We start from the raw sequence: 27,164 nt of genomic DNA, 5'->3' as shown, positions 1-27,164 counted from the left end.
GCTTTCTGATTGCCTTCCTCAACAATGCTCCCCTTGACAAGCTAATAAATCAGGCCTTTTGGAACCTTCCTGCAAACAATGACTTCACATAGTTTTTGCCGCTGGTTTTTGGCTGGAAAGAGCCAAAGAGGATGATCTGAAGACCAGAGACAGTGGGCTTTATTGCCAAGCAAAAGCTTTATTTGTGAAGAAGGGGGGTAAAAAGGAAAAGGGAGACTGAGGGTTAAGGAGGGATGGGAGAATTCATTTTTTTATTGAGTGTCCCTGATGGAAGAGAGAGACATTTCAAGTGGTAATGATGACACTAGACCATATATAATAAGGACCAGTTCCAGGAACAGAAACACAGAGAGCTACCTTATTCCAGGTCAGGCTGCCATTGGTCCATCCAGCTTAGTAAAGAACAGTAGCTCTTCAGAGTCTCAGATCTTTTTCTGAGTCTAGGTAAGCACCATACATTTAAAGCACACACCCCTAATAATAATAATAATAGGAACTGAAGTTTACCCCTCACAGAGCTACAATTATCAGTACCCTTAACAAACTACAATTCTCAGGATTCTTTAGTGGGTGATGTGCTTTAAATGAGTTTTAAATGTGCTGTGTGCACACAAACTCAGACAGAGATCTTTCTTACTGCCTCCTATCTGATTCTCCTAACTGGAGATTGCAGGTTAGAGAAAGCTTGGCCCTGCTACATGTAAAGCCTGTGTGGATGTATCTTAGCATGTAGTCTGCATCCAGGTTCATTTGCAGTGTGCATGGCACACCTCAGTTTTATCCTATGTGCTTGCAGGGCAGCTCCAGTGCACTCCTGCTGCTGATATGTGAAGCTGCCAACACTAACCTCAATCCTTGGGTATCCTGCAGTTTCTTGGGAAAGCTTACTTTTGGATGTGCATCCCCTCAAAGCAGTAACCATTCAGTTTGAAAATGCAAGTTGAGGTGTGCATGTCTGAGACTGTGCAAATGAGAGCTGCATTGAAGAGGAGTTTAGAGGGAATGTTGCAGGGGTGGGAGAACAGCCATGTTAAAATGTGACTCGAAAACAGGGCGGGGTGGGGGGGAGAGAGGCCTCACAATGTTTCAAGCTGCCAAAGTGTACCTACCACAGTTTGTTTCTAGGTTGCGTAAGGTTGATCTTTATTAGCCTAGTATTAAATTGCCCCAAAGCAGTGTCTTTTAAGAACGTTCATTGCCATTAATTTTTCATGCCGCATAATGACTGTTGGGAGGGACGGGTCACATGTAACCAGAAATACAGGAGGATGAGCTTTTCCTATGTCCTCTTTTAAAAGGTGTTCTGTCTGTGAAAAAAAGCACCTTGTCTCCACCCAGCTGGTCAATGCCAGGAATCCATAGCCCAGTGCTCTGTCCCAGGATGGCGCTGCTGCTGTTCTGCCCTTTCACTCTGGCTCTTTGCTAGGCCTACACACTTAGGCTTGTGCCACTTCCCTGCCTCCCCCCCCCCCACTTGAAATCACTGGGAACTACTCATCAGTGATCTGTGCTTTCTGAATTGCAGCCTTCATCTCATTCCAGGGGCTCAGCAGCAAAGGAGGAAGAGATGGCAATGCAACCAATCTCTCCTTGCCGCAGCACTTTGAAATATACACACTGTTAGCCGGGTGGACAGGTGAGGGGCAGTTACATAAATCTAGAGGCTGCTATTGTCAGAAGTAACGGATTGCCAGGGAAAGTCCTAATAGAGACTGTATTTAATCTGTGACCAATTGATTGCTCCAGTGTTTCAGGTATTTGTAGTGTAGGTTTAGATTTGTTGGGTGGTTTTACAGAAAGCCTCTGGGGTGTGCTGTCTTATCTTTTTTCCCTAAATTGCTGCCTTTGACAGTATCATCCCTTTTGGGGGGGGTGGGGGGGAATAGAAGAAACTTGGCCGTAAATCACTGTACTAATCAGCTGTCACCAGCCAACATGCATACATTGGCATTCAGCCGGCAAAATTTGTTTTGGAGAGGCCTTTAGCAACAGAAACCATGTTTGTATCAATAACCATCTGTTAGCTTTTCCTGCATAAGTATGTACAACACAGAAAGGAACAAGGCAAAAAGACGGAAAGGGAGAGAACTGAGAAGGGGGAGAGAAGAGAGAGAGTATTAATTACCTGTTTTAGGGGGTGGAAACCTCTAAAAAGGTATACATTAAGTGCCCAGAGCTTGAATTCTCTACGAAATAAAGCTGCAGTGTGCTCATTTTCGCTTCCTAGACAGTCCCAGCGGCTGATGTCAAAGGGGATTTATGAGAAAATGTATTTAGGTAGGGAGCTAGCCAATGCATGCTTCAAGAGCTTCTGCGATTTCTCTCCCCACCCCACTCCAATGGGGCATTCAAGGAAGATTAACCCAAGAATTTGGATAGGAACACGGAAGCGTCGGGTGGAACGCTCGGCAGAACGTCCAAGTGGAACGTTCGGGGAGAGAAAGGTTTTTTTTAAAAATCGCTTTACGTGCAGGTTTACTGGGAAGAAAGGCCCGCTGTGTTCAACCAGACGGACTCCCTTACTCTGTTTAGGATGACAGCCTTAGAAATGGGGTTCCCTATCTCTGAAATCCGCTTGTTATAATAAACAGGGACGAGAGGGGGGGGGGAGAGAGAGAGATTAAAATAGGCTAGGGGACTGCTTTCTCTGCAGCAGTCTAGACCCGAGGTGTAACTTAAGTATGGTGCGCCTCCTCTTCTCTCGGTTAATTTTCCTTCCTCGCATGACTGCGTGCTTCTGGAAATAATTTGGCAAACGGGGAGCCGTTTATCTCTTTTATCACGGGACCTGATCCAATTAAATAAGTGCACATTTAAATTTGTATCCATCAAGACAAGAGCGAGGAGGGGGAGAAGCGGCGGCGGCGCTAGGGTCTTTGTGCAAACAGATGTCCCTTGCCAAAAGAAAGAAAGAAAAATAGCCCCATAACTTCTAATAACCCTGCTTGGTTGGTTCTGCTTCTCTTTTACTCGGTGGATCCAACAAGAAAATCAGGGCGGTTGGGGGACAAAAGAGCCACCGAAAAAAAGTTTTTGGTTTGCAAAATATATATAGAAAGGGGTGTGTTTTCTTTTGCGGGGGGGGGGGGTGGAGATGTTACGGGGCACGAAATATCAAAAACTCTTTGCAGGCGAATAAATCAACAGCCGAGAATGCCTTCCTTAGCAGCCCACGTCTGAGTCCCGGATCCCAGCTTCTGAATACAAGTTGGAACACGAAACTAATTATAACAGTTGAGTAAGTGGGTGGCTGGAATGGGGAGGCGTTTCTGTTACAAGTACCACTTTTATTAGAGGAGGGCTGCACTTTAGCATCGGGGTTAGTCACAGTTCAAGAACAGCTTTGCAAACAGCAGAAAAATATACGCATCGTTCTTTTGGGGTGTTTGTGGAGGGCACTGCTCGGCTCCCCCTTCCTTGACTTGAGTTTAAAAATTATTCAGATTCTTCAGGTCCCTTACCCCCGAGCTAATATTTAATGCTGTAATGTTTTAATATTCTATTGGGAGCCGCCCAGAGTGGCTGGGGAGACTCAGCCAGATGGGCGGGGTATAAATAATAAATTATTATTATTATTATTATTATTATTATTATTATTATTATTATTATTATTATACCATTGCGGTCCCATAGACTGTAAAAAGAGGTTTCGACCATCGTCCCAGTCAGAACCAGAAAGCCACCACATTCCATAATGTAGCGGTAGGTGAGCACACAGGAACGATAACTGTGAGTCTTTATTAAATCCACATTGAATAAAGTTAGGGTTTGAGTATATTGAGTGGCATGTGGGGGTGGGTGGGTGGGAGGCGTTAGAACCACGCCTGAAACGATCTACCGGGAGTGTATCCCTTTTTCGCCCGTGGATTCAGGCTGTATATCAGCAGTAAAGAAGAAGCGCGCAGCAGCGCGATCCTATTTTTAAATACTGCAATAGCTGTGTTGGCGTGATAAACCCGCATAGCTAGGGCGACCAGGCACTTCAGACTCGGCTTCAAGTTCCATGGAGTTTAGAGAGGCTTACTTTCACGAAAGTGGGTGCTGTATTGGCTTCAGGGCCGGGCTGACGCGGAACGACAAATGACCCCTCTCCAAGCACGCGTGCGTGCGCGCACGCGCACATGCACTACGCACCAAGGTACTGAACATTATATCCAACAAAATTATACTCAGTGCATACCCATTGAAAATAATGGTCACGACCAACTTAGGTCCATTCATTTCAGTGAGCGTAGCTTATATACAATTCACCCTGCTTAATACTAGCGAGGGGGTGGCATAGGGATCCTACGTTTCATTGCCAATGAAAATGAAGCAATACTAATTTAAACAAGGCCTGCAGAAAATCATACAGGGCTTTCGACGTTTCCTTGGGAGTTTTTTAAAAAAGATATTTTTAATGAAACAACAATAATAAATTAAATAATTAACTATCCGCTTGCGCTTTCATGACACTCAATATCAGCTACCGGTGGCAGATTCCTCACCTTGCCTAATATTAGAGCTGGAACTGAAATATTGTAGTTTTAATATAAATAAATTAAAAAAGTGTTTTTTTATTATCATAATAAAAAGCAGAAGCTGAAATAAGCAACAGGTGTACAATCAGGAAGCCACCATATTCTTCCACCCATTTCCGCTTCCTCAGTATTTATGGAGGACTGCCAGGAGCGCCGAGACTGATACTTAACCTCCTCAAAATGCACTTGCTTTGAAGCGAGGTCGACTGATGTCGTCGGAGCTGGTGTCTTGGTGTATGTAAGAAGCCTGCGGTTTCTAGTTGGGTGGGGCTTGTCTTCACAGACACCGAGAGGGCAAATATATGTATGACATCCTCGCTTTTGTGATTTTATTTTAGGGATGCGTACGACGCCCTTCACTATTAAACAAGTTCCTGGGGTGGCTTACGATAAAGTGATTTAATCATATGGAATACTGTATGTTTTCTGTTGATATGGCGTGCGAGAGTGGCACCCGGGAGCCTGTCCTATTGAGCTAGGTGAGACCTACTTCCGAAAAAAACATGCGTAGGGAGGTGTGATGTCACTGTGAGGGGGGGGTGCTTTCACAATCCGTCCTATATAAACCAGGGGCAATGGCAGTAGGCTACCTGGATTTTTAGCAGGGGCTTTTAAATCACGGCAAGTCAGACAGAGGCGTCTGGTTGTCTAAACTGTGGGTTTATGCAGGGGGAGAGGACTTTTCACCAATCCTCAGTGCAGGGCGTGGCCAGGATTTATGTTGTGGGGGCAAGCTTCATGTTAGGGGAAAAGGCTTTCTGTTGGGGGGGGTGCAGATCCTAAGTTGATTAAGCATTTTTATTGATCTACCTGGACAGCCCCTGCCCCCCTCCCTTGGCTACGCGCATGCTTCAATGATGATTGTATTGCAGTGATGCAATGTTGCAATGTTGGACATGTTAGATATGGAATGAGTTAATTCGTCGAATGAAATTGTGTACAGCCCTCCTTTATTGCCACAATGTAGACTTTGCATTGGAGGTGAACCTCTCAGAAATTGAAGTAAATTGGGGGTCCTCTGCTTAGATCTAGCTCTTGACTACTTAGACACTCAAACACAAAACGGCAACATTGTTTGTCTGATCTTGAATTGGTTAGCTCGTCTAATTTGCCAGTTCTGTGCCGAGGCAAGGGAATGCATTCAGGGAAAAGAAATACTGTAAACAGCAATAAAAATGGCCATTGAGAAAATGGGCTTTCAGCCGTTTCACTTCATGGTGCCTTGTTCTGCGCGCTCCTCTTTTCAACCAGCTTTAGCAGGCGGAGTGGGTGGGTATTTCTGTGGTATCTCTGCAGGGCCTGAGGTCGGGGTGTTCAGTGTCCCTGGTTGCAGAGAAGCATGGGGAAGATCTGCCCTCAAGGCGTGCATTCCTGTTGCTTCTCTGCATGAACAACAAAGAGACAATCTTGGGGCGCTTGAAAGCACAAGGATGAGTCAAATGCTGCTTGTTATTTTAAAGGAGTCTTAAAGGAAACCTTGTTGATTGTGAATACAGTACTTTTAAATCACGGAGTTGGGGTGGAGGGAGGACCGTGTGTGTGTCGCCTCTTTCAGAACCCTGTGTTAGACTGTCAAATGCAAAACTTATTAATAGACTGTGTCTGGCTGGAGGTGAAGATTGTATCACCACGGTGCGGTGTGTGTCTCCCCCCTCAAACCTCTCTGCCCCCCCTCCAGTTGCCCAACAGCTGCAGGAATCATATGCCGATTCTTCCGTCCCAAGAGTTTGCCCTGAGGGGCATGTGGGTTTCTTTGTTTATTTAAAAGCTTAGCTACTGGAGTTATTTAAGGAAAGGCTATAATTGACCACCTATTTTACCCCGCTCGCTATCTGTGGCGCTGTCAAAGGAGAGGATGGGGCATTTTTGATGCCGTGCCCTTGGACACGTGGGTAAGTTTGTCTTAGGAGTGCAACCCTGGGATCTGAACTATGGGTGGGCGGACCCTAGCTTTATTTACTCAGACGTACGCCCCAGTGTGTTTAACGGGACTTAATTCCAGGAACGTTTGCCTTAAGTTTGTTCTCCACTCTAAGGCTGCAATCAAGAGGGTCTTACCGGTATTTAACAGGGGAACGTGGCCTCTGGTTTCCAGTTGCTCAACAAAAGGAGAAGAAGAATGACTTCGGCTCACTTCCCAATGCACCAAACTTGGAGTTCTCAAACTGCCCTCGCTGCACTTTTCACGACAGCTGCTTATAGACTGTAAGCTCCGTGCGGACAGAGACCTGCTGCTTATTTGTCGCGAAGCATCCCATGCACTGATGTGTTACCAGGGAGAGAAGTTGCTCAACAAAAGGAGAAGAAGCTCTAATTTGGCATCCTGGTGGTTATCCCCTTTCTAGGGATCCTTTCTTCTCTTTTAGCTAGCAGCATATTGCCAGGCTTATATTGAAAAACAGAAGTGCCATTTAGGCAAGTTCATAATTTTCTCAGTCTCGCCTCTCCTTTACAGTGATTGGCCTTCCTTGCAGGGTTGTCGCAAGGGCTGCGGATAACACCTATGCAGAATGTTTTGAAGCACCCCATAGCTGCAATCCTATATATACATAACACACATCTACTTGGGAGGGAGGCCCATAGAATACAGCGGCATTTACTCCCGAGACCTATACAGGATTCATTTGCAAGTCGCTATAAATAGAGAGAGAGAGCTAAATGAAAGTTATCCCAAGTCTCGTCCTGCGCTGATTGCAGAAGGAAGACATTTAAATCAGCATACGCTGAATTAATCAATGGGACTTAAAACTGCTTTACAAACTTTGGCTGGATCGTGTCCTAAATATTATTTTTCTCATCAAAATACACGCTTAGGCTCAGTAAATCGCTACAACTGCTTTGCGGATAGGGCTATACAGCTCTCTTTCACCTCTGCCCACCAACCCAGAGCGCCTGCTAGAGCATATAGAACTCAAAGATACCGTATGCATCCGTAGCAAAAGAAATCTCCCAAATCCACGTTTGGCCAAAACCTTATTAACATCAATTTTAAAAGTCACAAAATTGTGCCAAGCTTCCGCGTTCTCCAAGTGTCTTCGCTAGGCAAGATGTTACACAAAATGTCTCAAAAAAGTAACTTCCTGCAGATGGAGGAAACTTGCGACTTCTTTTGTGTCCATGCCTTAGCTTAGGTCTAAACTAGAAAGTTGTTCCACACAACTCAAGGTTTTGAACTCTTTTGCTGTAGCTTCCCGCAAAGGAGTGCATTTAAGATTGCAGCCATAAGAGCTCAAGGGCAATTCTTCGTAATCTACGACCCCTATAGATGGTTGTTTTGCAAAAGACAAGCCAGCTCTTTCCTGGCCAGCTCCCCTTCTTTCTCTCTGAGTAAGGCCGCGACTGTCTCTTAAGAGCAGCTACGCACTAAAAGTCCCTTTCTTTCCCCTTCAGAAAGACTGGCCTCCTTGTCAGGGACCCGATGCAGTTCAATCTCATTCATTTTCCCGAGGGGCGTGGGGAGAGGCTTAAGTAGCCTGCCACTCTGCAACTGAAATACCTGTGTTATATCTACATGTGATAGCACTTCACCTACTTGATATGCACGGTGCCCAGAATTATTAAAGGCTGGAGAGGAGTGGACATTATATCTGGTTAATGTGACTTATTTTAACATCCCATATATGTATATGCACGCACACACAGAGAGAGAGGGGAGAGAGAGAGAGGGGAGAGAGAGAGAGAGAGAGAGAGAGAGAGAGAGAGAGAGAGAGAGAGAGAGAGAGAGAGACGCGGGGGGGCATGTTAAAATAAATCACATTAACTCGATATAAATTTTTTCCCATATATATGTCTGTGTGTGAAAATGTATGTGTGGTTAACATATGAAGTCTCCCTACATTGCTACAAGCTCTTTCTTTCTTTCCAAACCAATCGTTCTTTGGATTTCGCCAATCTCCCCCTCCCCGCATCTTGTAGAGGTAAGGAGGCTGCAGCCGGAATGCGAGTCTACAATCAGCCATCTGTCAGTTACAAGTGGCTTTTTCTTTCTTTTTGGTCGTGAGGAGAGGGCCAAACGCTAGGACACGCTTTCGTGGCGCTGGGGGGCGGGGGGGGGAGAGAATGGAGGAGGGGGAAGCAGCAGCCTGCCCGCAGACTTTCCCTTCTTCCTGCGGGTCTGTCTCCGAACAACTCCACTCCAAAGGAAACAGCTGGGCTGCATTGCTCGCACCCAAAATTAATTAAGAGCTCCGTTCGTGGGGATTTGATGATTCAATAAAAACCCAGACTCTCATATTCTCCTCTGTGGCTGCAATGATCCACTTCACTTTCCCTTTCTCTCTCTCTCTCTCTCTCTCTCTCTCTCTCTACTAGGGGGAGATATATGTCCCTAGATAGGAGGGACCGGCCTCTTCCCCTCCCCACGAGCGAAGAGGGGAGGGTGTTTCCAGATTGTCTCTAATGCTCACACTAATTCAAAATCGCCACTTGTTTGCAAGGTTCGGGGAGGGAGGGACGCTCCCTCTCCCTTTTCAAAATGTTCGTGATGAGGAACTAGAAAGTGGCGGTGGGGGATTGCCAATGCTGTCAAGAATTAACGTATTGGTCGTTTGGAAAAAGCAGCTGGTTTGGAGTTTTTTGGGGGGGGCGGAGGGGTCTGTGTGTGAGACGGTCTAGCGCCTTGCCAAGTCCAGATGGCCTAATACTCTAAGCAGGTCACGTAAAAAAAAAAGGAGCGGGGAGGAGGGGGAGAGAAGTGGTTGGTTAGGGGAGGTCATGGCTATCGCTTTACACGTCGTGAGCCGAATTCGATTCGGCTCTAGGGACCCCAGGTTTTGACGGGCGAGAGTGAGGCTGCGCGGGGGGTGAGGGAGTTTCTCTCGCGGTTAGTTAATTCGAAGCAAAAGAATGTCTGGCTGCAGCCTGTGCAACAAAAACCACAATTAACAACAACGCCCACTTGTTTTGTTAATTTCTTTAAAAGCAAACAAAACTTTGCTCCCTCCCCAGCAACTTCAGTTTGCAGCCCCCGTCTCAAGCGAGAAGAGGACTTTCCCGAGTTTTTGAAGCGTCTCACTGCCTAGAAGGCTCCGGGTGGAAGAGAAACTCCACCTCGTTGACCCAAGGGGGACGGTTTTTTGGAGGGGGGCAGGCGACTCACTTTAGTTGCCCAGTGACTTCCAAGGATGGAAAGCTGCGCCCCAGATTATTTAATTTCTCCTCTCCCCACCCCCAGGAGCGTTTGACTTCAGTGCAAATAAAGACAGTGTCAGAACCCCTTTCAGTGAATCCGAACCTACCTCGGCTCAATCTAGAAGCAAGCGTTCACACTACAGGTATCTTAACGAGGATTAAACTCGCTGATTGCAAGGATAATACAAATTAGTTAACCACGAAATAAGCCTAAATGATTCCCGCACTAATAAAGACCAGAGCATTGTATTCCGGATATGTTCACCTGGAATGACCACCACTAACACAAGAGAGGCATTAGGACAGTCCTTCCACCCAGAGTCATACAATGAGGAAATGGATCTTTTTGCCAAACACGTGGATTTGAAGAAGGAAAGCGCCTTTAAAAATAGGTGCGGTTCATTTGTCCAGCTGAAATCGCCTGAGCCATATTTCATATGCATCAACTCAATTCTTTGGGTTGCCTGTTAAGGGGGGAGGGGCGTTTCTGGGTGGCTGTCTTCATGGGTGTAGCCAAGAGGGGCAGGGAGAGACACCTGCCCCCCCTAAATCAATAAAAGTACGGTACATAAAAATACATAGCAAACTGAGGTTCTGCCCCCCCCAAATCCTGGATACGTCCATTGCTATCTTACCACAAGTTCTTAAAATCATCTCCCTCTTTTGACGCAATTGGATATTTAATATCTCTTTCAATCATCTAGAACAGGCTTCCTCAACCTCGGGCTTCCAGATGTTTTTGGCCTACAACTCCCATGATCCCTAGTTAGCAGGACCAGTGGTCAGGGATGATGGGAATTGTAGTCTCAAAACATCTGGAGGGCCAAGGTTGAGGAAGCCTGATCTAGAAGACGTTTTGTATTAGTATGTCACATCCACTCCATACACTCAAAGAATAATTATATACCACTTTAAGAGATATGCTGTCCCCACAAAGAATCTTGGGAACTCGGTCTATTAAGAGTCGCCTATCTACTGTGGTCTAAACCACAGAGCCTAGGGCTTGCCCATCAGCGGTTCCAATCCCCGCGAGGGGGTGAGCTCCCGTTGTTCGGTCCCAGCTCCTGCCAACCTAGCAGTTGGAAAGGACATGTGCAAGTAAATAGGTACCGCTCAGGCGGGAAGGTAAACGCGTTTCTGTACGCTGCTCTGATTTGCCATAAGCGGCTTAGTCATGCTGGCCACATAACCCGGAAGCTGTCTGCGGACAAACGCCGGCTCCCTCGGCCAGTAAAACAAGATGAGCGCCGCAACCCCAGAGTCGTTTGCCACTGGACTTAACTGTCAGGGGTCCTTTACCTTTACCTTATCTAGTCTCTAAGAAACTACAATATTCCCTGGATTCTCTGGGAAGTGGCGAGTGGGGAATCCTGTTTGAGTCCAAATACCTGGGTTTTGGATTCGCCAAGTTGTGGATCGGGTTCAAAGCGGACGCTTTTAACTTCAGCACCTTCCAATTAATGAGCCCAGGCCGGTTCAGCGGATGAAACAGATTTCGGGGTCCGCATAACTCCAAGCAGATAATGCTCTCCTTAATTCTCTCTGCGCCAGGTCTATCTATCTATCTATCTATCTAATCTATCGGTTCCTCCTTTAGGATCTCTCAGGTCAAGTAATGGATCTGAAAACTGTTCGAACTGGAGTCGAGGTTGGACTAGCACCCTTCCTTGGGAGCAAGCCCGTTTAACCCACACGGATTTACTTCTGAATAAACCTGCATAAGATTACCTGGCACGTTCCCCACCTCCCCTCTTCTCTCAGATCTCTGCTAGCTCCCACTGAAAGGGTTGTTCAAGCCTATACCCACTTACCTGGTAGGAGTAGTAAACTCCAAAGTGTTAGTTTACAATCCTTAGGTTAGTTCTGAATAAACACACATCGGATCTGGGCTACAAAAAGGGTTCCAGGCTGGCTGGATCGTGCTCTTTTACATTGTTGATTCCTGGGCGGGGTGTGTGTTATTTTATTCGAGTTCGCTGCTCTCTTGTGATCAAGATGATGATGATTTAAAAAGAACAAAAATCTCCCTCCTTTTTGCAGGCTGGAAGAGAGGAGTTTCCCCCGTAAACTGATTAGTTTAAAACAGTTGAAATAATTTCCCTGCCCAATCGGCATCCTGACTTTCCATAAAATCCATGCAGTGCTGCGTAGTGTTTTATTCCTGGCTTCCTGCTCCCCGCGCCCCAAACCAGCGTTTCTAGTCCTCGTGACCGCAAGAGACCAAAGTTTTCTTCTTTGCTAAATGTAGACCACCGCTGCAGGATGGAGAAGATACACGAATCTGTATTTGTGGGAGCCCTTCTCCACTCCTGCATAGACTACCCAATCCTTGACGCGGTTTCTACTAATGGAACAGTAGTTACACCGCTGCTCAGTTGGAGCCTATAGGCCCACTTGATGTGCTAGGCATCTGCGACTCTCAAAAGATGTTCACATCGCAAATGACTTTGCTATCTTTATTGTGCTTGTCCTCACAACAGCCCTGTGAGGTAGGCCACACATGAAGATTACAAATGTGAGAGCACAACACATTGGCCAAGGCCACAGGATGTCTCTCCCAGAGTTGAGTCCACAAACTCTCACTCCTGTTGCCTGTTGCCTGTTGGAAGAAACAGGCAAGACCAAGGTCACCACAGCCCAATTTAGGTGTAAAGATTCCCCTTTGCCTTTGTCACTTAAGCCTTGCAGTTTATTAGCGATAAATCTCTTGGGTTTTTTGTTTTGGAGATGCCCAGGTTTTTCCCCCCTACCGCATGGGTTTTCAGGAGTTCAACAGCCGTCTTCCTCCGAAACCAGTTCGGATTAGTCTAATCGAACTTTCAGGGGAGGTAAACCGAAGTAAATATCCACTAACTCCTGTATGGTGCCTGGCTTCTTGCTGTGGATTAAAACCGGTGTTAGTCCGTGGGAGGGAATCAGATAGTCTCCTGAGCTTCACTCAGAAGAAATCCCGTTGCAATCCGTGTGATTTAACTGCAAACGAAACTGATTTGAGTTTAGTAACCCAAGCCCCCTAGAATAGCTCCCTCCATCCTCCCTCCACCAACTTAGTCTTTGTGGATATCTTTGGCATTGGGGAAACAGCTGTTTTGGGAGCTGGTTGCACAAAAGCTAATATATATTCTCTTTCTTGGAGCAGGGATTTCTCTCCTCTTTCCCCCTTTCTTGCAAGAAACTGTCCCTGTTTCCCCCTCAACCCTGAAAGCAGCGTGTGAATAAAACAATTTGGAGTCTACGGAACCCATAGCTGCCAAGTTCTCCCTTTTTTAAAGGGAAATTCCCTTATGCTGAATAGGCTTCCTCGCGAGAAAAGGGAAAACTTGGCAGCTATGACGGAACCATCTTTTATTCATACTGCCTTTAAACAAGTGTAGAAAATATATTCCCACCGGCCCTCAGGCCACTGGAGCCAAAGAGCGGGTGATTTTCGAAGCCAGCAGCATCCTTTATCCTCATTGGGAAAGTGCGCCTAGAAACTGGCGTGAAATAGGTTTCAATCCGAATCCTCCGAATCCGAATAACCCTTCGTTTTCACCATAGCGCTTCAACGACTGCACGTAAAGGAAAACTAGATCCCAGATTCGTCACCACACACACTCTACGGTAAAACGAAGTAGAATTCGAATCAATGTAGTCATAATAAAACATGAGGGGAAGCCTCCGGAATGACAGTAATACGCAATCACTACAAGCGGGGAACGCTCTCTGGTGCATTTTAAATTCGGGTCCAGCTCTGGAACCGGGTGTGCGTGGGAACTCGGATGTTAACCTTTCGGAACTCAAGCCGGAGTCAGCATCTGAGTGGAGAAGATTTAAGGGGTAAAGGGGGACCCTCCTCCCCTGACACGTGTGTGCATGTGTGTATGCCCAAGTTCTCTTTCCCCTTCCCCAAATCTCTTTTATAATATCACTTAAGTCAGAACCTCCAATTCCCCATATTCGCAGACCATTCGAAGCAAATCAATGGGTTTAGGCAAGGTTTGAAAGAGTGAGGGCTTGGGGGAGAGAGCTCTCACTCTGTCACCGCAGATCTGTGGAGATGGTTCCTGTGGGTGTTCACTGGTAAAAAAAAAAAGTCTTACTGAGAGCAATTGGACTTGTGCCTAACTAGGGTGTGGCGAAGTGGACAAAGAAAGTTTGGGGTGCGGAAGGGGACTTAGGTAAGGGTCAATTCTCGGCTCATACCTGTGAAGCTCACTTGACCCTACTTTGAGTCTCCTTCTCTAACCTACCTTGCAGGGCTGTAGTGAAGATAAAATGAGGAGTAGGAGGGAGATGGCCTCTGCGAGAGTATTTTATTTATTTATTTATTTATTATTATTATTATTATTATTATTATTAAATAATAAATACTGCCTAGAACTGCATCTTTACGCAGCTCTATCCTGTCCAGGTTTTCCTACCTCTTTAAAGGAGGTTTCTTCCTGAATAAGTGTACACAGGATCGCAGCCTTTAAAAATTAGTGACACTCGCGTTATTTACTTATCATATATATATATATAATAATAAGTATTCGAGGGCCCTAAAAATCGGTTTGTACTGCTCAATCCTTAGTACATTTTACTCGGAAATATATCCCACTGAGTCCAATGGGGTTTAATCCAAGGTAAAGTACACAAAGGACTGAAGGTCTGGACTGCAATCCCGGGCACACTTCCCTAAACGTGGGTCCATTTGAACTTGGTGGGACTTACTTCTGAGCAGACAAGCATAGGATTGCATTGTTAAGGGCGTTTTGCAAAGCGCAAACTGAATCTGACATCAAGAGGAGTTTAAAAATCCCTTTGGATTAGTTTTCCTTGTTACGGATCTGTTCGTTGCAGGTGGTTTAAATGATCATAAACTCCGAGGAAATGTCAGACAATAGAGCCCTATTCTTGGTGGGGAAGTTTCTTCCTCCCTTTAAAAGATGGGGCGCGGCGGGTGGGGGGGGAGAGAACCACTTTCCTATTTTTACCTTTTCACCACCAATTAAGCCTCCACTCCCTTTGAATTAGGAGGGTTAGGTTAGTATTTAGAGAGTAAATTTGTTCTTCTTGGGCAGCACCTCTTTAAAGGAGCCCCTCAGGAGTCCCAGCGAGGGTCACCTAAACCAAAGCAGTTGCGTTTACATGGTAGTTTGCTCCTCTGCTTTCTGCGCGCTTCCTTGAAATAGTTGTTTTCTGTTTTCTTTTTAACAGTTTGGAAACTGCTTCCGAATACGTTCCTAGGGCCAACCCGCCTCCCGTCTCCCCCATTCAGGAAGGAAGCACTCGTTAATCAGCGATTCACGTCCATGCAAACATACACGGGGTCAGACACACGTAGAAATATTTCGGTTAAACTGGTTTGCTGGGGGTATGACCCTCTAGATATTGTTAGACTACAGTTCCGGTCATCCCTGACCTTTGGACCGGTTGGCTGAGGCTGATGGGAATATGAGGAAGGGGCACATGGGCCCACCATCCATTGTTCCAAGCTCATATTTGTAGAAGTTTATGCAGACATTGAAATCAAGTCCGGGTGGGAACCTTCCTTTCAGTACTGACTCGGTCCTAGGAGGCATGATGTCTCTGAGCATGTGCAAAGGGTTCTTTCCTTCTGCAGGGGCGAAAAGCCCGCATCTGGGATAGAGGGTGGGTTTGGAAACAGGCTTTTGATGGCGAGTTTTATCCCTCTCTCTTTGGAAATGATCAACCCCTGTTTTGAAGGCCTCAGTCAAATAGTAGCCAGGAGCTTTTTTACCGGAATCCCAAACGAGTAGAGGTGAATAGGAAATTGTTTTTTTTGCAACACTTGTGATCTCTCTCTCTCTCGGACTTTCCTCCACACGCACATTTCGCCTATTAAGTTTACAGTTCGGGGTTCGCTTCAAACCTAAACATGCAGACTGAGGAATAAGCCCTATGGAAAAGAATGGGATTTACTCCCGTGTAACATACAGAGGATTGCACTCCCAAACCCACGTGTCTCCCCCGAAACTATGATTTGAAGCTGCCACCCTCCCAACAGAAGTGTGAGACCCACTGAACAAAACTTATATCCGAGTTAACATGCATAGGCTCCAGCTGAACGCGCTAGTGGACCTTTGTTACCCCAAAGGAGGTGATTTCGGTATTTCAGTCGCCCTAAGTGATGTTCACATTTCGAAACGATTGTTTCCCCATGTTGTTTTTCCAGTTGAGACTGAGATCCTTTGGGCGCTTACTCGGGAGAAAACCCCACTTAACGCGGTGGGGCGACGCCGACCTGCCTAGAGAATCCACCTGCGCCTGTTTAGCTCTTTTCTGTGAATGCCCTTCGCAGATTAACCGGTTTGAGGATCAACCGGACCTTCGCGCTAGACAAAACGCCTGCACTCAGTTTACAGGTCCCTGGAAGCCCTGCGCTCCAAGCAGGAAACCCGACTTGTAAACGGAGTGCCTTTGACTTCGATTTATATGCAACCCACTTGCTAGGAAGCGCTTCCAAACTCAGGCAAAAGTGGAGTGTGAACTTTCTGGGACTTGTACCTCAGGACGACTTCCCGGCTCCCATCACTTTGATTTGCGAGTAAAGCTGCGCCCCTGAAAGGGAAAGGAGGGGTGAATAATAGGCTTTTAATCGGCATGCGTCTGAAACCCAAACGAGCCGATCATTGGTTAATTATCACCGAGTTTGTAACAGCCTCTGATGACTGCTCTCTGAAGTGCTGTTTACTCCAACCGTAACCTAAGAGGACTTTTCTTTTTTCTGTTTTTAGGAGGTTAAGGCCGCGGGAGCGGGGTTGCCTTGTCTTCTCCCCACCCCCTGAAAGTGAGATCTAAAAGTTATAAGTCTGCAGCGTTGAGGAATGAAGCAATATTTGGAGAGGGATTAGAGACAGAAGGATTCTGGGTTTGAAATTACTGCTTCATTATGTTTTCATTTTAAAAATAAATAAATCGGAGAAACTACTTTTTCCCAGACCATTCCGGGGTGGTGGCAAACGGTCTGCAAGCGTTTGTGTGTGTGGACGGAGGGGAAGGTTAACCTCACTTTGCTGCGGTTTGATCTGCGCGTCGCGGTTTTCGATTTGCAGAACAGAGATCTGGCTGCTACACGAGGCCAATCAGTCCTCACAACCCCTATCTAAACCTGCAACATGCACAGCCCTGAGCTTTGGAAGGAAACCTCGATCTCCAAAGGACCATCAACTCGGAGCCTTTCAGCCGCCATCCAGGGCATGTGTGCTTGAAGAGGAAGAAGCCTTGCACTCTTAAGTGGGCATCAGGATTGTGATCCTACGCGAAGGGACCCCGAAAGCAGTGAAGGCTCCCCCCCCCCCAGGAACGCGTTTGCATGCTCACTTAATCCGAAGAGGTTTACTTGAAAGCCCCATGGTCCTCAGACCTCAGCAGGATTCCTTTCGGATGGGAAACGTAGCTTAACGCTACACTGAGGGCTTCAGAAACGTTATGACCTGGAAGTCAGTCTACTTTGTTCCATTGACGCATTTGGGCGCCCCCAGCCTGTTGCCGTATCTAAATAAACGGTTTTCGACGCCACTTGTCTCCCTGGCCAGTACCTTTTCTATTCCCCTCCACACACAATTCCAATACCACCCCGCTTTCAAAATACTGGATCCCGAGTCCCAGCCATTAATTCGGATTCGCCCCTCTCCCCATTTGCGAGAATACTTCTATTACCCCAAACTTTGTTTTCAAGTCCAGCTGTTTTCTCCCTTTGTGTGAATGAGGAAGATACCTGCCCGGCTGCCCCCCCCACACAAAAAAAAACCGCAACCCAGGGTGGATTCACACTCGCTGCAGGTTTAATTAATTAGTCAGAGATCCACACGTTACACCTTTACAAGAGTTTTCTCTCTCTTCCCCCACCAAACGTTCGAAACGTCTCAGAAAGCTGGAACCCTGGACTGAAACTGACACGCCTTGTTCTCCCCCCCACCCCACATCCATAAACTTCACCGGGGGGGCTTGGCCATCGCAAACCTACCCATTATGAACCGCCTTATGTTTTGCTTCTAAGCCGTGCAGAGACCACTTGTTATATTTACACGACGAAAAGCGGTTGCTTTCAGTCAAAGTGGATCGAAACTGGTTTGACTCCAGCTACTTTGCACGTTGCGATTCCGAAGTAAATTTAACTGAAATCAATGGGAATGACTTTTTTGTATGTTACTTCCTCCCGAAAATCCAGTTGGTAGGAAATATATTGAACGGTTGCACCCAGCCAAGTTTTACTTAGAGGAAACGCGTTCATATTAATGGACTTACGTTTCTGGTGTCCATGAATTTCAGTGCGTCTACTCTGAGTAGAACATTGGACACAACTCTAAGCTCCAGATGTTTTTAGATCTTTAGCCATAAAAACAAAAACAAAAACCAACCCGTTTAAAATAAAAACGTAAATTTGTTTCGGATGTCATTGTAAACGCTAATTACCATGACATTATTTCTGCTGTTATTAAAACAACAACAACCCGAAGACATTTTGCTAAGGGTATACTAGACAAATGCATGTTAGTTACATGTGTATTTAAAATTTCACCTGGAGAGGAGAATACACTTAATTTTTATTGGATTTATTATCTATTCATAATCCTAGTTCAGCCTTAACTAGAATCAAGGAGGACAGCAGGCCGGTTAGTTGTATCTTAAAGGAAATTGATTAATTCCCTTAGGAATTTAATACATCAAAAGAAAACCTTATGGAGACTGCTGACGCGCCTATTCAATGTGATCATTATTATATAGAAGGAACCAAGGTTTGTTTAAGTTACTAACCTTATATACTGAATTTGTGTGGTGTTTCCCCCCGCCCCAACTCAAAGACTGAAAGAATCGTGATTAAAATTATTAATAACATCAGCAACAGTCTCCTGACTGTCATATACGTGTCTGCTGAAAATGGTGTAATTTTTTTTTATTTATTTTTTAAAAAAACATACCAAGTATAACATGACCTTCTTTATTTTCTTTTATAATGTTGGGAAGCTAAACATTATATTTATATTTAAAAGGCGCCTTTCAGAGTTGGAAGATCAGATGGTCATTTCTAACAGGCCAACAGTTTTCCTTGAACTCAACTGAGATCACGGAATCATTCGCAACTTTCTTTTCCCTTAAATGATGGAAGTAAGTTCAACAGGTTGATTTGTGAAGAGTTCCTCCCTCCCCGCCATCACCCCCCTCCCGCATCACAGTTCAGATGAACGATTTGACCTGGGTATTGAATCGGTGCTGTCTTTGAAATCATTATTTACAGTATTCTTATGGCCCTAATATGTGATTGTTTACACGGTAAACAGCTTTGACTTCTTTATTTAGATTTATCGGCCAGGCTAAAAGAGTATTTGTATATACCCCGTGGTTTCTTGTGGGAAATCAAATCATATCTCGGTCGCTGTGAGGGTGAAAGGAAAAAGATTACCCCCACCCGCAAATCGTTTCTGTATGTAGCTAAACCAATTAGCAGCTAATTAATTATGCGGGTCCAGTCAAAGTTCCGAAAAGCTCGCAAAAGATTTATACAAATATAGGGAGACAATTTTTCCTATTTTCCGCGGCAGTGACGAAAGTCACCGATAAGTGGCTAGGAACTGACAGCCGTAGAAAATCTAAAGTAATTCGGGCGGGGAGGGGGGATATTCTCTCTCTCTTTTTGCAGGGAAGTATTTAATAATTTTTAAATGCTGGAAGTGGACTCAGAGTTGAAAGATTAAGCAAACGAATACAAGTTGTCGCCTTTCTAAAAATCCACGAAAATCCATTGCCATCCCGTTCAAATCAATGGAGCTTATTCCCGAGAAAATCTTTTTAGGCTCCCTGTGTCAAGCCGGTAAGAACCAATTTAATTTCCTTTCGATAACGTGGGTTCAAGGCTGGGATGCCAATCAATTTCCAAGCAGGGGTGAAAAATAGAAAAAGAAAGCAATCTTATTTTACTTCTGAGTTGTGGGTTTTGTTTTATTTTTAATGCTTTTTATATTTTAAGGGCAGAGTTTTCCTAAATATTCAGTGCCCCTTTCCCATTAATGGAAGAGAGCTTCTGTGTGCGGGGGGCGGGGGGGGCGGGGGGGGAGAGAGATACTTTTAATTTTCCTTTCTCCTCTATTTAAAAGCCCATGACCCTGAGACCTGGAAGTAAATCTGTGTCCCCCAAAGAACCGGCAGTATGTGTAGGAGTGAGACCCTCACATCAAATCACGACCCTAGGGGGTTAAGTTTCCTGAGCTCAAAATGATTTAGCAAATCAGAAATCCATCTTTGGAGCCTTCCTTTCACTCCACTCAAGTTTCCCGTGGATGTGCTAGGTTTTTTTTAGCGCTTCTTGTCGCTCCCTCTTTAAACTCGCCCAACTTTCAAAAGATGAGCGCTGTGTTTGAAATTCGGTACAAGTGTGACACCTACCTGTGAATTTGGGAAGCAATCCAAAGGCGACCCTCCTCAACCCTCCATTTGTACGTGCTAATCTCCGTACAGGCAGCACGCACACCCGGCCAAACTATCAAGTGCTTTTGCAGAATGGAGCCGCCAATAGGGGGAACAATTTTAATGCTAAACTTTAGGCTAGCAATGCAGGGAGATATTTCATATCTCTCTCTCTCTCTCTCTCTCTCTCTCTCTCTCTCTCTCTGTGTGTGTGTGTGTGTGTGTGTGTGTATTATACACGCACAACTGAGAGAGAGAGATGCACACAGTATTATACTGAGTATATGCACAAACAGAGCTATTTATCCATCTGTTTCCCCAGTGTATTCTCTTTTAATATGTATTCCCCCTATCCCTCTCCGTAAAAACTCTGCAGACCTTTGAAATAGTAATAAGGGATAAATCTGGCATAAAATCGAACTCATTAGCAAAGTTCACGAGCTGACTGCTTTGCATAAAGCCCGACACTGATTAAAAGTAATTAGGTTAAGAGACGGTCCGCTGTTGCCATCCTGCGCTTTTGAGTGCACTTTCACAGGAAATCTCCATCCTCTCCTCCTGTATCCACCCATCCATCCATCCACCCCGCTCGACAAGCAGCAAGCTACAAGCGATAGACGTTCAGAGTCCCCCTTAGCATTCACGGGACTGGGTCCCCAGGGAGGCGGTGGGGTAGGGGAAACCTGAATCAGTTCATGGGTCCCAGCTAGCTCAGGGCTACTCCAAGGTCTCTCTGGCAGAGATCTTTCCCAGCTTTTCTGCCCGAAACCCTTTAAAAAAAGGAGATGCAAAGAGACCGAACCCTGAGACCTTCTGCGCGCTTAACGAGGCAGAATTAGAAGGCCACTCATCCTTCGCGGGGATCAAGCCCGCAGATTTTCAGACTGAATTAACTCCCCTGACAGGCCCTCATTAGATCCGGAACGTCCCCGGCGCTTCCTTTCACAAGTCAATCACCTGTACATATTTCACGGCATCCTCCCTCCCCCGCTCACCCCTGTATTCTTTCGCCTTTCTTCCTGGTCCCACCTGTCACCAAATCCACCAGTTGGAACTTATGCCAAATGTAGAGGCTTTCCCCAAATCGCCTGCGTTCAGGAAACATCCTTCCCTCACTTGGAAAAGTTGCTTTCAGTTAAATTCTTAGAGTGCAGATTTCCGCTCCCCCCCCCTTTCCCCTTTTAAGAGTGGTGGTGGAAGGAATGTACTCTAAATATGTCTTTTGTTAGGAGTCTCCGCCCCAACCCACATTTCCTTCTGTCGGCTCCACTTTGCCAGCAAAATGAAGAAATAAATTTGTATTTTTTAAAAAACTCTATGCTTTGATTAAATACATTTGACAAAGGAGCATCTGCATTTTTATACTTAATCCCGTGGGTTGACTGACTTCTTCCGCTTCCCCTAATTTTAAAAAAAGTTCTTCGCATCGAGTAATAATATAATACTACTAATCGTAATTCAATAGGCATAAAAATTTAATTTAAACTTGTATATATATATAGATAGATTTTAAAACTATGAAACAATTTGGGAAAAGACACAGAAATGTATATATATATATTTATATATATATATTTATATTTTATATTACCAAAAAAACCAACATTGATGGCTGTACAGGCGGTTGGATTTCATAATTTACTTCAAAGATAGTGTTACCGATTTAAATACAAAAAAGCTACATTAAATACAGAATAACATTTCATACAAATTGTTTCTGCCTTCCTCCGCCCTCCCCATGTGGGTTTTTTTCCTCTCTCCCCGCACTTCCTGCACATTTTACCTTAAGACATTATTATTATTATTAATTCTCCTCCCAAGAGTTGCTTACTATCTGCTTTCTCAAATAAATTATACCACTGATTTTGGAAAATGGAGTGGTCTGGGTTTCTCTCTTCCCCCTTGTTTTCTTGCTTTCCTCCTTCCTCACTTAGTACTCTCTTTTTAATTTTTTTTTAAAAAACCTCTGCCAAAATCAAGTCTGAATTGGTTGTAAATAAATTAAAACCAACAACAATAAAGAAGCAGAAAGAAACAGATAACACAAAAATTAAAAGAGAAAAGAAAAATCAAGGGAGAGGGGATAGTCCGGTTGTGGATGGCGAAGAGGGTTTAATCTGGGAAGATACTCAAGATTAAATATGCGACATACCTTTCTTCAGTTCGTAAGGCGAGTCTTTACTAAGATCAAACTGGGACTGGCTTCTGAGGATTTTAGTTTCTTTAGCCAAGGCTTCAGCTCTGTTCAAAATAGTCTGGTTTAATCCGTTAAAATGGGGGCTGGGGTTCCCCGCCGTCGCCGCATTGCCGGAGAGGTGTCCGAAAGAGCTGTAGTTCGTGTAACCCGGGTAAAAGGGGCTGGTGGTGTAATAGAGGGGCCGCGAAAGGACCGAGGCGCCATTGGGGAAAGGGCAGTGCGTGGAGGAAGGCGACCGCGCCGTCGGGGATTGCGCCGAGCCGGCTCCGGCTAAATTCGGACCCTGCGGGGCCGCCTCGCCGCTGCCCTCCTTCGATTTGTCCGCTGAGGTGGCGATCTCCGCCAAAGACCACAGTTTAGGCTTGGAAAGGGCCCCGGCTCCCGCCGCCTGCGGAGCCGCCTGGGGCGAGTGGATCACCGACGTCCCGTTGCTGGAAGGCAGGAGGGGGTGCAGGTCCGTCGAAGGGGGTCTGTACTGGGCGGGCAGCGGGTGGGCTGGCTGCGGGTCGTCTCCTCCGGCCGGGTGCAGCTGCTGGTGCGCTTGGAGGAGGCGGCCTGCTGCAGCAGCAGCCGCTGCCGCCGGCAGACAATGGGCCAAAGGCGGCGAGGCCCCGGGGCCTCCTTTAGATAGCCCCTCGTCGGGGGCTTCTTTACAATCCGAGTCGCTCAACGCGCCGTCGCCTTCTTTGCCTGCCGCGGCTCCCTTCGGGTCTCCAACACCTGAGGACAAGGGCAGAGGGAGGGCGACACACAGTCCTTGAGGCCTCTCTGGAGCCCGATCCTCGGCCTTCCCACCCACCCCGTCGAGTCCCAGGAAGAATAAAAAAACACCTTCCCAAAGTGCGCCTTATAAACTACTCTGCAACCAAGATTTTCTGGGGACGAATCCAGACAGTTCCTATTTCCCCCTCATGGCCGTTTCAGTCCCATTAAGTCCAGCGACCCCCACTCCTCCCTCGCCCCAGATAGACCCCCTTGCCAGAAAGCGTACAACCCAGTTCACCTCCCCAAACCAGTCTCCTCTCATCTCCATCGGCCGCTTACCTATCTCGATCGCCTCCAGATCGCCCTTCTCCTCGAGCTTCTGTGGCTCCTCCTCGTCGTTCTTCTCCAAGTCGATGTTCTCCTCTTCCTCCTCGTCTTCGCTTCGGTTCCGGGGAGTCCAGGTCATTTTATTCTCCTTTTTGAGACGTCGCCGGGCGTTGGCGAACCAGGTGGAGACCTGCGTGAGGGTCATCTTGGTGATGATGGCCAGCATGATCTTCTCGCCTTTGGTGGGGTAAGGGTTTTTCCGGTGCTCGTTCAGCCAGGCCTTGAGGGTGGCCGTGGCGTCCCGGGTGGCGTTTTTCCGGTATGCCGGGTCGCCGTAGGGGTAGGATCCCAAGGGAGCCGCGTAAGGGTGGTACCCCAAAGAGCCGGCCATGCCGGGGGTGTGGTCGTAGGGCGAGCCCTGGAGGAAGGAGAAGGAGAGGCAGAAGCGTCGCCTGAGATGAGAAGGAAACCTCCTAAAAAATCATTCTCGAAATCCATATCTCGGAGAAATCAAACCATCTTCTTCCCGTTTGAAAGGGTCATCTACAATACGTGGTTGTACCCCCATCTCCATAACAGACTCGGCCTAAAAGTTGGAGTGTCACCATACCTGGGGGTGGGGGTCAAAATAAGTCTTTCCTAAGCTAAACACGAGTTGCCCACCAGCGTCTGAATGCGACCAGAAAGTGTATCTCACCCACCCACTTCCATCTCTGCCAAATTACCAAGCTATAAACAGTAACAAATTACACCTCAGCCTCCTCCCCTTCTAATTGAACGCAACCTTTTACACAAACCCACACACACCCTTCCCCCCCTTCACTTGGAAGGATGACAGTGTCTAGACAGATAGCAAGCTCTGCCTCTATGACCCACCCTCCACTCCCGTGGGGGAATTTTCCCGACAATAAGCCTTATCCGAAATATTCGGATTCAACTCTATTCCAGTCCGTGTTTCCAAGAGGCCTAACTCGCATTCTTTTTTAAGAAGCTGAGCTATTTAGATTGGAAATGTAACTAGAAGTAGTAGTTCAAGCATGGAAGAGGAAGCCCTTTAGTTTTGGATTTGTTTAGTTTCAGGAGGGAATAAGCACTTTATTCTCTTTCTCTTTGGAGATTTATTGAGCTACTGAAAGCGTTTATTTTACAGAACTTCTAGACAGATGTTTCCAGCTGTATTCCATACTGCCTGAGATTATTGTGGAAAGGATAGGTACTTTTTTCTTTTTAAAAAGATACTGAAACTTAAAAAAAAATCTTTTTGTACCTACTCTAATCATCTTCATCATCGTCAGATTGTCAGTCGGCTTCCTGAGATGGAATTATAGCTCTGCAATATTTGGGGAGCCCGATTAAGACTGCAGGGAAATGGCAAGGGGCAGAAGGGTCCTCCCCTTATTCAGCTTTTCTTTCGGGCATCTAAACTGCCGGATTTGACTTGAATTAAAACATCTAAAAATCGTATTGGAGAGTGTATATGTATGTATAGACACAAACCTTCACTGAGAATCTAACTCTCATATGCTTTTCTAAATAAAAATAAAAAGGCACAAACGGAAAGCCTCGCTCTTATTAGCCCCTTCAAGATCAAAGCTGCGTCCCTAACCACACACTGACCCAGAGTCACTTTGCGGGGTTGACTTCCGAGCAAACACGCTTAGGATCGCCTTGCTCTGCTGCTGCATGGCGACCTGGCGTGCTTTTACTCGCGCGTAAAACAGCCGCCGAGGATTGTGGCGCTGCCCGGCTTCCTTGGGAGCAAAAGTGGAGCTTACTACGGAGTAAAATCAGATCGCGTTGCAGCTCTCGTTGAACTATGTTTTTTTGGGGGGGGGAGCGGCGGGACGGGACAGGGGGTGCTGATAGTCCACAGTTAAACCAGCGAGGAGAAAGACGCTGGCCGGCTGCAGGCTTTCTTGCGAGAGAAATGTCCCATTGATCTCCGCGCAGGAATCCTTCGTCCTGCAACCGATTTCTTTTTAAGAAAATGCAGTAGGCTAACCATCCAACAAGGAGCTGCGGCCATGGAAGGTGCCAAAATCCACGGGCAGCTTTTTTCCCCTGCACCCCTCCCTCTGCACTTCATCTTTCCCCACTTTACCTGCCGCTTTCGTCTATGGTTATAGCCTCCAAACCCTCCAAGCTCCAGCCCCCTGGGTTATCTCCACAACTCCCCAATAACACCCGCCCAGCCAAGTCTTCGTCCCCAAGCTCTGGTTCCATCCCTCTCTCGGTCTCCTCCTTTTCCCGCAAGCGGCCGGCGTGGAGGAGGAGGAAGAGGGCGACCCGAGCGCTTCCCTTACCACGTAAGACGAGAAAGCGGCTGCGGCCGCCGCCGCCGGATCAGCGCCGTACTGGAGGTGTGAGTTGTAACCCGGCGAGGGCGCGCTGAAGGCGGTGGAGCCGGCGTACGGAGAGAAAGCCGAGCCGGACGACGATCTGCCCAGCTCATCCGTCCTGGGGCCGGAGATCACGCTGGTGCTGTACGCCGGGCAGGAGTAGAGCGCCAAGGAAGCTGACGGCTGGTACAAATAACCCTGAGGATACGACATGGCCAGAGGCAGGCATATACCCGCCAGGCAGCGAGCACACAGCCACCACCGCCGTCGCCAGGAACTGCGTCCGTCCTCCCTCCCTGCCTCCCTTTCTCCCGGGCGCCCTGTGAGTTTCTCTCTACGGCGAGCGTCGTCGAGGTCCGCCTCCAAGGGTGCTTCTGCAAGCCGGGGCTAGCGGGCTCGACGCGCGCGCCCTCCTTCGCCGCCTCTCCAGTGCAGCCGAGCTGAGCTTGGACGCACTCCGGCGAATGGCTCCCTTCTTCTTTTCTCCCCTCCTCTTCCTCCTCCCCCTCTTCTCCTACTCCTTCGCCTTATCTCTCTGCCTCCCTCCTTTGGACGGAGAAGGGCTTTCTCTCTCTCTCTCTCACCCCACTTTCCTTTGCGCGCTCCGCCAAAAGGTCCGGCCAAGACGAGAAGTTGGAAATCGAGGATTCTGACGCCTGCGACGCAGCGCGGCCGAAGCTCCACCTTCCGCGGGTGTTGGCAGAGCAAAAAGGGGAAAAAGTGGGGGGAGAGAGAGAGAGAGAAGAGGGGGAGAGAAACGAGAGAGAGAGAGAGGAGGAGGAGGAGGTTGGCTCCTGCTGGGCTTGCCACAACCAAAGCCAACCAGCCAGAAAACCTCTCTTTTTCCCAGCCCCCCCTCTCTCCCTCCCTCCCTCCATCCCTCCCCTCTCTCAAGCTCAACTGCGCCGGCCTCTGGTTGGCAATCAACAGCCAAGCTGTTTAGCGAAGATCACCTCCAACTTTCTTCATTTGCTAAATACACCATCAGCGCAATTTCTCTTTTGATTTATAGCGAGGAGCTTTTGCGCGCGCTCTCTCTCTCTCTGGCTCCCTGCTTTGGAATGCAAAAGGCACTCAGTTGATGAAATAGATTTCATAACAAGATTTAGTAGCTATTAAAACATACACACACGGGGAAAATAAAATCATGAATCGATGCTTCCCGAGTAAACATTTGAAAAAAGAGCAGTTAATGTGAGGATTTTGTTTTTGTTCCTTAAACTATCTGCAGAGAAAAGATGCATAAAGATAACTTTTGTTCCACACAGTTGCTTCGCGATCATGCTTCTCTTGTCGCTCTTGTTGTTGTTGTAGCACATATTACTACTGGATGTTGGTGAGCCACATCGCCTTTTACTCACGAGGAATCCAGCTGTGGATTTTCTCTCCTCCCACCGCTCACTCAGCACCACCCCCCTCTCCTTTCGACAGCAGCAACTGCGGGTTAAACGGATTGGGTTTGAGTCTTGACACTTAGTGAGGAGGCTTAAGGAGTCCTCCGCAGCCTGCTTAAAGCAGCGCGCTGGGGCTTGAAACGCTTTCGGGATGGCTGGG

General features: G+C 46.9%; 1 protein-coding gene across 1 annotated transcript; it reads right to left on the bottom strand.

Moving 5' to 3' along the window:
- Positions 1–20,365: 20,365 nt before the first annotated feature.
- IRX5 (iroquois homeobox 5) lies at positions 20,366–26,315 on the bottom strand. The gene is made up of 3 exons (XM_035119997.2): positions 25,575–26,315; positions 23,284–23,689; positions 20,366–22,959 (listed from the first exon to the last, which is right to left on the bottom strand). The coding sequence occupies exons 1-3, from the start codon at positions 25,821–25,823 to the stop codon at positions 22,178–22,180; spliced, it is 1,437 nt and encodes a 478-aa protein (XP_034975888.1). The 5' UTR covers positions 25,824–26,315; the 3' UTR covers positions 20,366–22,177.
- Positions 26,316–27,164: the final 849 nt, after the last annotated feature.

Source organism: Zootoca vivipara, chromosome 6, assembly GCF_963506605.1.
Source record: "Zootoca vivipara chromosome 6, rZooViv1.1, whole genome shotgun sequence".
Taxonomy (NCBI): Eukaryota; Metazoa; Chordata; class Lepidosauria; order Squamata; family Lacertidae; genus Zootoca; species Zootoca vivipara.
This window is presented reverse-complemented; position numbering and strand designations above follow the sequence as displayed.

What these genes read in the sequence shown, in the direction of transcription:
- IRX5 (XM_035119997.2), bottom strand. Translation starts at nt 25,823, where the DNA reads ATGTCGTATCCTCAGGGTTATTTGTACCAGCCGTCAGCTTCCTTGGCG. An exon ending in CCGCTTTCTCGTCTTACGTG is followed by an intron (nt 23,690 to 25,574) that starts GTAAGGGAAGCG and finishes TCCTTCCTCCAG; the next exon opens with GGCTCGCCCTACGACCACAC. An exon ending in TCTGGAGGCGATCGAGATAG is followed by an intron (nt 22,960 to 23,283) that starts GTAAGCGGCCGA and finishes CCTTGTCCTCAG; the next exon opens with GTGTTGGAGACCCGAAGGGA.